At 32.6% G+C, this 12,575-nt stretch overlaps 1 protein-coding gene across 1 annotated transcript; it reads right to left on the bottom strand.

Annotated features, from left to right (window-relative positions):
- Positions 1 to 6,117: 6,117 nt before the first annotated feature.
- Positions 6,118 to 9,370, bottom strand: LOC125871652 (ethylene-responsive transcription factor RAP2-7-like). Its single transcript, XM_049552290.1, has 9 exons — positions 8,595 to 9,370; positions 8,450 to 8,475; positions 8,338 to 8,368; positions 8,037 to 8,124; positions 7,788 to 7,933; positions 7,430 to 7,533; positions 7,183 to 7,322; positions 6,965 to 7,075; positions 6,118 to 6,570 (listed from the first exon to the last, which is right to left on the bottom strand). Exons 1-9 carry the CDS (start codon positions 9,074 to 9,076, stop codon positions 6,331 to 6,333), a joined length of 1,368 nt encoding a protein of 455 aa, XP_049408247.1. The 5' UTR covers positions 9,077 to 9,370; the 3' UTR covers positions 6,118 to 6,330.
- Between the last annotated feature and the right edge of the window lie 3,205 nt (positions 9,371 to 12,575).

Genomic DNA, 12,575 nt, shown 5'->3' with positions numbered 1-12,575 from the left:
CAGAATTTGTATGTGTTTACCCTAGATTGTAAATAATTATCATGTTGCTACATTTGATTTGTATAAGTTTTAAAAAATTCATAAATGTATAAATATGTATATACTTACCTTGTTTGTATATTGATAAACGAAAATACCCATAACAAACGAAACTATAATTATGAAGCATAATTAGGTATATTATAGTTCAGAAGACTTATTAAATTTACTCTTTTTCTATTTATAAAAATTTCTCTAAAAAAAAAAAGATCGATACATGTTAAATGACGATGTCAAAAGAGCGTTGTCGTGTCTGTTATGAGGGTAATTTGGGCCAATAATGGACCTAGTGATTCAATGGCCCATTATAGCCCAACATGTGTTAATAGTTTGTGGGTATACTGACGTGGCATGCTGCTTTGCATACACTTCAAGCCATCTAGAGACTTTCGAGTCATTTGATTGGGCCATAATTTACAAGTAGGCCTAAGCCCAATAAGTTATGAAGGCCTCGAATTTGTCGAACTTGAAATTTTCCCCGGAGAAAGCGAAATCAAAAGTTCAAGACTATATACTTTTTTGGGAAACTTTTACAAATAGCCACTATAATAAACTCAATTATGTTTCATAACTATAGTTTGCATATTTACTAGTTATAGCTACAGTTTAAGCTGACTCATTTGTATAATTCGCGGTGAGTTTGTATAAATCTCAAGTACGTTTGTATAATTAAACTATTTTCGTATAAACTCGAAATAATGAATTTATACAAACACAAACATCTGAACTTTAAAAAGCTATACAAATTATATTATACAAAAGTTATACAAATTCAGAACTATACAAACGTGTGAATCATACAAAACTAAAAGTAAGTTGCGAATTGTAATTAAGACAAAATATAGCTATGTTAACTAATTAACTAGTATATCTCTGCTTATCCACGTAAGAACAAAACATGAGGTGATTTTTGAGGTATATAATATTTGTATTCTTTTGTTGTTCTTGTATATTAGGTTCCATTGAAAATTTTGAAGATCGTAAATATATTTTCAATATGTAGAATCCATTCTATTGACTTTATGTTATCTTTGTAATGCATTGAAGTAGTTCAATGAAATTGGGTTGTAAGGATTACAATTAATTATATGTCACGCCAATTTACTAGGATATCATGTTTAATTCATTAGTGATACGTGTCATTGTTTATTAGTGATTACAAGTAACTCACACCAAGGCAACTAAATAATACAAGTTGTAAAAGCTTATCAGAAGTAAGACATTCTAATTTGGTAAGATATCGGAGCTAATTCAACACTTTTTGTTACTAGTTACGAGTAAACTCACACTAATCTGATATGATTTGTGAGAAATTCTTCAAGACATTTCTGTTAAATCAACATTAAGTCATATCGATTTGTCATTACTTGCAAACCATCGCTCTCAAAAGTATGTGCTCCTCTTGTTCTGTCTGTAACTTTGAGATTACGATAACATGACATGATTTATAAGTAATCTAACAAGACAATCAGGTCAAGCATAACATGAATTCGTATCAGTTTGTTATAATTTGCATGTCACAATTCATAACCGTATTATTCTCTTCTTTATTTATGAATTTAAAATCATGACGATTTGATATAATTATGGATTCAACATAATAATTTGATTGAACATAACTTACACATAGAAATATGTCTTTTTTCAGACATCAATTCCCCATACATGTAAGAATATTATAAAAACAATAAAGTTGTCAAAAGACAACAACTATCAAGTCAAAAAAAACAACACAAGAAATGACACTTCAAAAGATACTTCTTTTATACAATATACAAACATCTCTTAAAAAGAAGTTGAGAGAATGTTTCTTTAATGATTTCCCTTTTGGACCAATGGAGAAAAGAGAAAAGCCCATGAACCATTTCTATTCTGATTCTTGTCAGCCCAAAGTGAACTCATAGGCCCATTTACCATAGCAAACATAGGAAAAACTAACAGATTTTTAATGAATCTCTTATGGTTGTTGTTTGTTGGGAAAGAAAATAATAAACACAACTCTTACATGTCCTATTGAGAATTTATTGCCTACCTTTTTGTCATTTTTGTCCGAAGTTCATGGATATATAATCAACGTTCAGACATAATTATTGAAGTTAGACAAAAATAATTAGACTTTAGTCATATATAACATAAATTCAAGGGAAAACGACTCAAGGCCAACTATTTTTGTTTGAACTTTTGGTAGGAATACATGAACTTCATTAATACCTAATTTCAGACATCGCATATTCAAAATCGGTATATATACAACAAAAAAAAAAAGTGCATATAAATCAAATGTGCGGGGGGAGGGGGGGGGGGTTTCAAAACAGGTCATCTGATTTCTCATGCGGTGTCTGGAATTCACATTGAAGCACTATGTAAGGCTTCATTAGGGGGGACACATTCATTAGGGGGGACACACTCCCTACCAAAGATCTTTCCATATACAAGGCTCGAACTTGAGAAGGAAGAAGCAATCTCCTTCGTTGCACCACATCTTCTGTTGATATCTAGTTATATTTTAAGTCATATGGAGGGTTTATCTAAAATAACCTCTCTACATTCTCAAGATAGAGGTAAAACCTACGTACACACTGTCCACCGTAGACTCCACTCATAAAATTACAAAAAAATAAATTTTTTTTGGTTGTTGGTGTGGGGAAAGAAAACAATAAAGAGACCTCTCATGCTTGATGTTTAGAATTTATGTAAAAACAAAAAAGTCTGATTTTTTTCAGAAAAAAAAAAAGTAGTGATGTGACAGGACCTTAAATTGATGTTTTATTTTGGGCCCAGCCCATTAAGGTATAATGTATATTCATGGGCCTTCCATTTTTGGCTACAACAGAACTTTACTTCCCTTGAAATTACCTTTTTAACCTTTACTAGCCCACGCGCCTATTTTCAGTTCGTGAAATGCGTGTAAAACTTAATAAGCACTCTAAAATTATCTTTTTTTTTGTTAATTTGGGAAAATTCCATAAATAGTGTTATTTGCGTCTAGCTTCATGAGAATAATGAGGTCTTACTTAATTATGAATCGTAGTAGCCTTTCGGTTTCATAAAACTACGGAATACATTGTACTGATAGTCATAATAATAATGAAATATGTTGTACTCGCACTTATACAATTTTGATTTAGTGAAATACATTATATCCATATATATATATATATATATATATATGCACTATATGTTTGTGCATATGAATAGTGAAAAAATTATATACATGCGTATATAAATATATCCATCAGATCGCGCTCTGCAGGGCCCATCCGGAGGAAAGCTCCTAACAGGATTTTCTCCATACCCAAAGCTCGAACCTAAGACCTCTGGTTAAGGGTGAAACACTCCCACCAATACACCACAACCCATGTTGATAAATATATCCATACTTATCTATCATAAAACCACCAAACTATCGTTATACTATGTAATTATTGTAACTTGCTTAATATTTCACTATAAAAGATAATTAGGGTGCTCAACAATTAGCTAAGCCACATAACTTTTTCCTATGAACATTTTTAATAATATTGATGTTCGGATCAATTTGAACAAATCTAGAGTACTTTACTAGTTACCTTTTATCAATATAGGTATAAAAATCCAGCATGTTTAAGATTAAACAAATAGACAAAAATCACATAATATATTTTTATCTTTATTGCAATTTAAATAAATACATCATATTTTTTCACTTCATTCACACAACAATATTTCTAAGGTGAAATTTTATTATTTGAATGGTATTTATGAGACATTTGCTTAGTTTTCCTATTTGTATATGCACTTCATTCATTATTTCTTAAAAGGTTGACAAATAAAAGTAAACAAAGGAGTAGTTTATAGTTAAATGAATCTCTGAAATTTATTTTAGATTTATAAAAAAAAAAATTGTTAATTATATATTAGTCAGATAATATTATATAAATTGAGACCAAATATCTAATAATATATATTCCTAATTTTGAATTGTATAGTGGTCGTTTGGTTGAAAACAAGTTATTCAAAAATTAATTATCTCAAAATAAATTATCCTGAGATAAGTTATTTCACCTTGCATATGAGATAACTAATCTTATCACTAAGATATAAATAATTTTAGAACTCCAAATACTTTCAACTAAACACAAAATAAAATAAACTTACAATTTGTGTATGAGATTATTATATCTTATATCTCACGCCAAATAACTCTATATCTGGAGTAGATTAGTGAGTAGAGTAAATTGGATATCAGTCAGTGGAGACTGTATTAGTAAACTTACAAACAGCATTCTCCTTGGGCTTTGGATCAGTAATTAGATGTGATAGTTGATGCTACTTGTACTTCCATTTTTAATCCTATGAAACTTTTTTCTTACTACTACCTACTATTCTATTGAGTTTACTTCAAATATACTTCATGTGAAAATATTGATCATAAATTGACTAGTACATGGCCTCTGGGTGCATTCCGACGCAATAATTTTAGTTCAAATTTTATATATTTATGAAAAGAGTACAAACGTAAATCCAGCAAATGAGTTGTCGATATGTAAAATTTGAACTCAAAAATAGAATGTTCAATTTTAAATAATCTCTACTATGATTAGTCATAATCCTATATAATATTTAAATTTTAAATTCATCTCTGCGAGAGGATACAAGAGAGAAATCCCGAACATGGTGAATTAGTGATAATGATTAAGGATTGCCAATTTGAGGGGAATAATGTAGTGCATTAATCCGAACCTATTAGTTTTGGTTCAAATTTTGCATATGTATTATAAAAATCTCTAATGTAAATCCAAATATAATCGAGCCTTAATAGCATTTTGAGATGCCAGTAAGTGGAAAAATACCTCAAACAAAAGCATGTAAAAAGGTGGAGAGTGGACCACTTGCAAGTTGCACCTAGAACTATCTAGTAGTTCTCAAATGCTTTTCAAGCACAACAAAATTACACATTTCAGTGTGGACCATATAAATGAGAGTTGTATACGATAAGTTTGAGTACTTATATTTGTGATGGAAATATTTTATTTTTCATTTTTTTAAAAGGAAAAGATTTAATTTTACAAATAAAAACTAATTCATATAAAAAAAATTGAATAGGTTATTCTCAAAATTCTATGTTGATCTTTTTGAGGTAGAAAAATACTAAAATATCTTTACCAATACACAAATCTTGGCATAGAGTCACTTTCCATAAATCAAATAATTAGTCCAGCAAGATGGCAAGTAGTACAAAAAGAGTAGGTTTTTGTCAGTTTTTTTCTTACATAATACAAATTTGGACAAAATCTATCGAAAACAATATCTCTATCTTTACTCACAAGTCAGGAGTAAGGTTATGTACACATCATCCTCCTCAGATTTCACTCGTAAAATTATACTGAATATGGTATCATTGTTGTACAAATATGGACAAACTTATTTTCACTGCTAGTATTACTATGTTTTAGTACTACTCTTTGATTTTTACTAATAGCAAAGCCTAGGATAGAGTAGTACTTGTTCATCATAACCTAAAGCAACAAAGACAAAATTTTCACTATTCGATGTTGTATTATATGCAATAATATTGATGCCCACTCATTTAATTAGCCATGTAGGTCCACACACAAAAAAATATCTAAGCTTCCATTTCTGAAAGATGTACTTCAAAGGATCCATTCTCGATATAAGGTAAATGGTGCATGTTGAGAGGTAGGTATCTTAAACTTCTATTCTACCCAAGTCAAGGCACAACATGTGCAAGGAGTAGCGGATTTCGTATGGTGTGAACTTCTTGCTCATGTAGTGGTATTTTGCTCGCTCCTTAATTTCACTTACGTCATGTTATCCTAAGATGCATCTAAATGCATTATCTAGTACAAATAGTTATATGAGCAAAAGGTTCCTTGATTATGTCGAGAACTTGTGTCAAATGTACATCAACAACATACTCAATATATTCCCACAAAGTGGGGTCTGGAAGCGTAGAGTGTACTCAGACTCATATATATGCTTGAGCAAAATAAGGGAGATTCAAATTCCTCAATGTACTCAATCTTTGCAAATGCCATTAACAGAATCAATACCTTCATTAAAAGATTTACTAGCAGAATATGAAAGAACATGATTGAGCAAGAAGCTCCAAATGAATATTCTCAATAATAGTCAGAGTTGTCGAAGCAATGTAAAAAATGCTGTTCTGAAACTTTTTGTACAGCAAATTTATCAAGTTTCATACTGGCTCATTCCTAAGGAAGGAAACTAGAATTCAATATCCAGAAAAGATATCGCGTAGGTACTTTTGATCTAATAGCTAACTACGCTTCAGCTCCTGCAGTAATAATGCGCAAAGTTCATATTGGCAAGTGATGGTGAATGCTGGTAAGGTAATTTTCCATTGGAAAAGCAGGGTAGCTGAGCAGCAGCTGTAGTTGTATTAGCGAATCCTGATGATGCTGCAGTAGACAAGAGTGGCACTGAAGGACTCCCGCCATAAGGATGTTGGTCTTGCCGCGTCCAATTTGGTGAAGAATCAACTTCTATACCCTTCCCTAATGCTGTTCCCTGCACGAGCATTCATCATCTCAAGATCAAATTCTCACACTTCTTACATTTTCAGCTAGTAAGAAACAGTAGTTACAAACGACAGCAACACATTTGTCTTCTTAAAGCTATTGGATAAGAAAACTGAATATGCATGCATATATGCTGGAGAAAGTCCTAACGAAGTTATGAATGATAACTGAAGATGATGTGGTTCACGTCAATATAGAAACAAGGTGAGACAGAAAAACAACTAGCTTCCGATTTAGTTAGCTAAGGAACAGTATATATTTCTGGTTTCGTATCAAACCAAAATAAGCACCATGTAACTAGGACTTCTACTCGACAATGGATGCTACAATTACGACTCGATAATAAATCAAAATGGTTCAACTAAGTTTGACAAAGAATATACCTTCAATGTGGGAAAGATACTGGTGTTCACTCCGTTCCAGAGCAGAGGGCGATCAGTTAGCAGTTGATGGCCGTGAAGCAGTTTACCTCCCATTGTGGTAGTAGGAATGTTCTGCAAAAAGATGTATAGCTAAGTAAATAACCAATCTTCCTTTGTCAGACATCTCATAAGTAAATGACTCGAAAGAATCTGAATGAAAATCATTGACTCGAAATTACCATGGCTCCTCTATATCCAGGCAAACCATTTGAGGCACACTGGACTACATAGTTTCCCGTTTGGCAGGTGTTGCCACCCTGGTCATCAGCGGATACAGAGGGGGCTATTCCCAAGTTCAGATCAAGATTATGGTCTGCACCTGCATAGGGATTGAAAAATATGTCGTTCAACATGATAAATACGAGACTAAAAAGAGGCAACAATCACAACGGAGTCCAAATATGTGGGAAAGCCTAAACATACTACCTCCATTATCAGCCTCAGTACTTAATTCACCTTCATATGTGCTTAGCTCAAAATTGGTGACTGCCTCCCTTCCATTGCATTTTATAGCAGCCTTATCGTACGCCCTGAACAACAGCAAAAGACCAAGTCCAGTCAATGTTGAAAGTGTAAACGTTATAACATAAAAGGGAGAGGTGAGTCAAGTTTTGATCATTGGACCTTGCAGCTTCTATCTCGCTGTCAAACAGTCCAAGATAGATATACCTGCAGGCATACATCCAATGAGACAATATTCCCTCTACTTCATACAATCAGTGTAATGACATAGAAAGCGTTTAAACAGCTATATCACCGATAATACAGATAAGTGGTTACTCACTTCTTTCCAAGAAACTGCCCCATCCGAGCTTCCCATCGTCCACATTTGTGCAACGTAACTCCCCTGTATTTTGAACTTCCTCTAGAGAAACCAGTGCTCTGTCGTCGAAGTATGTGCACAAACTCTTCCTTAGAAAAGTTCCCCATCTATACACCATTCACAAAACATAAACAGTCAACCAAAATCAGTTTCCTAACTGAGAATTTCAGACTAGGGGTGGTTCATTCATTAGCTAGCTATCCCACATACCTGCTTTAAATCATCATGATAATCACTGACATTGAAATTGATATCTGCATCAAGTCCTCTAAATTTAATCGCAGCACGATCATATGCCCTGAAATTAATAGGAAAATTTAACAATTATGTGGATTCTTCACTTTCGATGAACAATAAAACGCATTCTTACTATTATCTAAGTTGCACAAACTCTTCACTTTCGATGTCACACCCGTGTTGAATTTCCAAAAATACACCACTTTTGGAGAATCCAACACGCACCCATCGACAGTTATGAAGAGTCCGAGCAACATAAACTACTATGTCATACCTAGCAGCAGCATGTGCAGTGTCAAATCCCCCTATAAGAAAAATGTCCAAATTAAGCTTTACCAGGTAGAAACAATTCATGAACAAAGTATAATAAGCACATTTTTGCTTACCTAAATAAACTTGTTTCCCACAATCCCTGACATAATACATCAAAGAAATAAGTTAGTTTCTTGCTCATTAGTCGAGGTGAACGCAAACTAGCCCAGCCCGAACACAACAGTTATCGGGAAATTTTTTTGCAAGAAGTAAACTGACCAGATGTGAGATTCCCATCGTCCAGTTCTCCGATAGAATGTGACACCGCGGTATTGGGAACTCCGGGACCTAGGTCCTCTTCGACTCTTCTTCACCTGTTGTCTCAGCTGTGGTGGACCAACAACGATCCTCTGCTCCATCGGAACACCACTGTAATTACCCGAGAGATCCAACCACTGCTGCTGCTGCTGCGACGGCGGCGCTGCCGATTCTCCACCGGTTAACGGAAACAACTCCTTAGTCACAAACCCATTCCCTTCATAATCAGCTCTGAGAATCTCAAATGTGTACCCATCAGTGCGCTGATCGGAACACGAAATGAACTCATCATCGCCGGCAGTACTGGATGTTTCCACGTTCACAATAGATGAATTCGATGTACCGGAATTCTCAATTTGCCCAAATGACGGTTCCTTCAGCTTCCCCGACGTCGTAACAGTTTCCATAGCATCTTCCTCGAAACAAAGATTAAGGTCAAACATCTCGAAATTACCGTATACCCTCGTTTCAATTTCAGCAAAAAAAACAGAAAACAACAACAATCAGCTCAAATACAAAGAAGAATCAAGAAAAAGGGGGTTTCACATTAAGGGGTCGCTGCAGACATCGGCATTTATAGGAGCTGAAAATGACGATATGGGTTCGAGGGAGGGGGGGAGGGGGGGGTGCGGTGAGGCGAAGTAGAAGAACAAATGGGAAAATGGAATCAAATGGAGCTTTGGCCGGCCATGGATTTATATAGAGAGAAGAAGAAGAAGAAGTTTGAGCTGAGAGTGACAATGGAGAAACGTTTTGTGCGTGATGTCCAAAATTTTTATTAAAGGAAATACTAGGTGAATTAAGTATTCACATTAACTTTTTATTCTACTATTCGTATCAGTTTTCACGCATCTCAATTATTTTTCACGAAATATCCATCACCTCCTATCACCATCAATGACCTCGTACATTAACTGTTCTTTAACGATTCTAGTGTGTTTGTATCCGTTTTCACGCATCTCGATTAATTTCACGAAATATCTATCACCTCCCATCATCACCAATGACCTCGTGATTTTCAATCACTTCATTATTCACTAGGATTTAATGAATGAAAGGCCCTCGACATAAATATAAAGAGTTTGGACTTTACCATATATAAGAATATTTTTTTCTAGAAGAATATCTCGTAAATTAATCTGAACTCTACTGTTAAAAAATAAGTAGTTACTTTAGAGGAGTAGAATCAACATTATTAAGTTGTAATTTTTAGTGTAGATCTAGACGTAAGATTTTACAAATTCAAGTTTTTTTTTATATAGTTGATAACATTTTTCAAAATATATATCATGTCACAAATATGTAAGTTAAAAAATTGAAGTATTTGAATTACTTTTCAATTCTAATAAAAATAATATTACTGCTGGCAGAAAAAACAACAATAGACTTTTCTCTTTTCTGTTTCTTGATTCTCTTTTGCAATTTGTTTTGCTGCTGTATAATGGCGCGTGCTATATAGTCACTTATGCTTTAAAAAGTTTTTTATTCGGTGTTGGATATATGAGTTTGATTAATTTAGTATTGTGCAATGTAGGGATTATTCGGAGGTAGTGCTCCCTATCAATAATATTTCTATATTTAGGACTTAAAATTGAGATTTCTGATTAAGAAATGAGCAATTTCAACTGCTGCATCACATTCTTTAGTGGTCCTTTCTTGCTTATTTAATTTAGCTGAGTACACCCTAGGTGGATCAATAGTGTTTCTATTTACCTTTCAACACACTTGAACTCTCAATCTACCGATCGATGGTGAAAATGTCAACCATTTAAACAAACAAATTTGTAGTATACTTATATTTAAATCATATGCTTTATATTATGGTTTTTAGTATTCAAGTCATATATTTTTAAAGTTATGAGTTCATATCTATTAATTATTATAATATTACTAAATTTTTACATATAAAAGTAAGTTTGGAGTTGAAAATATTGAGGTTAGATGAACGTGACATAGGACATCGAGTCCGCCCCTACTTAGTAATAATTGTGATTTTATTATACCATAATTTATTCAAATAAAAACAAATGTCACACGCAACACACATATATCTATAACATATTTTATATCATAAATTTTAAAGTCTTTTTTTTTTTTGAAAATATTGTGTCAAGTCAAACTAGTTTAAATGAAAAAGTAATACAAGTATTTATTTATTAATTAATTATAATAATTGTCTTTCAGGATGACTCAATTGGTTTGTAGGATAGTCATCTAGACATATAACCTGAGATCGCTCCCTCTTCAATCCCTTCTGAGTCAAGTCTGTCGCAAAAGACTTTTCTAATGCGGTTTGCATACTCTATATAATTTGCTGACTATTGCACAATGGAGGGGGATTCACCCAATGCACATAACATGTTTACCCAAAATTCAAATACTATGACAGAAATTATAGAGATTACGTGTTATCCTAAAGTCAAAAAATAATAATTAAGTAATTGTTTTGTGGGTGATAGGGCTGTACAACATAGGTGAAGTGACAAGACAATAATGATTTTATAGTGAAATGGGAAATAATAGAAAAATGGAAATAAATGACCAGACAACAGAAAAAGAAAAAAAAAGAAATGGAAAATACTATTATACCCTTTGAACATAAAGGGATTAATTAATTAATTAATCATTTAATTGCCTAATTCAAGAGCGTGCGCACGCTCCTATTTGTGGCGCAATAGTGACCACATATTGACCAACGATTTACTGAGAGGTTCACATGTTTGTAATGCCTTGTGTAAACCGGTGGTCATTTCTTGTTACCAATTTCTTTTTCCTTTATAAAAATTTAAATTTTAAAAAAATTCATGTTTAGAGATAATAAATAAAAAAAATAATATATCAAAAAATATTTATGTAAAATCTAGATAAGCGTTACGAAGGTGAGGATAGGATGTCGGAGTGTATGGACCGTGGAGGTGGTGATTGGTGGCTATAGAGATGGTGGTGGATCGGAATCAGAATTTTCAATAAAGGATTTAGAATGTAAAGAGTTAAAACACAAAGAAAATCAATCGGGTGCAACATGTACGGAAAATATTTATGTAAAATCTAGACAAGCTTTATAGAGTGTATGGGTGGTGGAGGTGGAGGTTATGGAGATTGGAGATAGTGACGGTTCAAAATTTTCACTAAGAATTTCAGAACATATAAGGTTAACACACAAAGAAAATCAATCATGTTCAACATGAAAATAAAATATTTATGTAAAATCTAGATAAGCATTATGAAAGTGAGGATATGATGTCGGAGTGTAGGTATGGTGAAGGTGGAGGCTATGGAGGCATTGGTGAAAATCGAAATTTCACTAAGGAACCAAGAATATAAAAAGTTTAATGTACGAAGAATTTGCATATATTATATTTTATCTGGATCTTATTTATGAGATTACGTGAATATAACATTATTGTTGTAATTAGTGTGAACAATATAATGATATAATCATCTTACATTAATGTTAGAAAAAAATGGTCCATTATGTTTGGGAGCATACAAATAATTCATAAAGTATGATTTTAATTATTATTATCCTTTAAATTTATTAAAAGTGAGTAATTTTGGTCTCAATCAAATATTTAACAACTCTAAATATTAGATTGACGGAAATCGTAATTTTTTTAAAACTAAAAACATTAGGAAAAATCTCATTAAATTCTAAAAATTGCAACAGGAAGTTACATTAGCCATCAAAAGATAAATTTAAAAATAGCACTTAAAAACTACATTAGGCTCTAAAAATTCATATATATGTATTTATCTGATAATCTTTTCTTTTTCTTCAAATTAATAACTTTATAGGATACTAATAAGATAAGTTCGAAATTGCCGTCAAAGTTTCAAAAGATAGACAATCATTGTTTGGTCAAAAATATATGTCACTTTTAAAAATTGTTAACTTTAATTTTTTTTTCTAAGAAGACATGCATTCATTAATTATTCATTTAA

Source organism: Solanum stenotomum, chromosome 7 (assembly GCF_019186545.1).
Source record: "Solanum stenotomum isolate F172 chromosome 7, ASM1918654v1, whole genome shotgun sequence".
Classification (NCBI taxonomy): Eukaryota; Viridiplantae; Streptophyta; class Magnoliopsida; order Solanales; family Solanaceae; genus Solanum; species Solanum stenotomum.
This window is presented reverse-complemented; position numbering and strand designations above follow the sequence as displayed.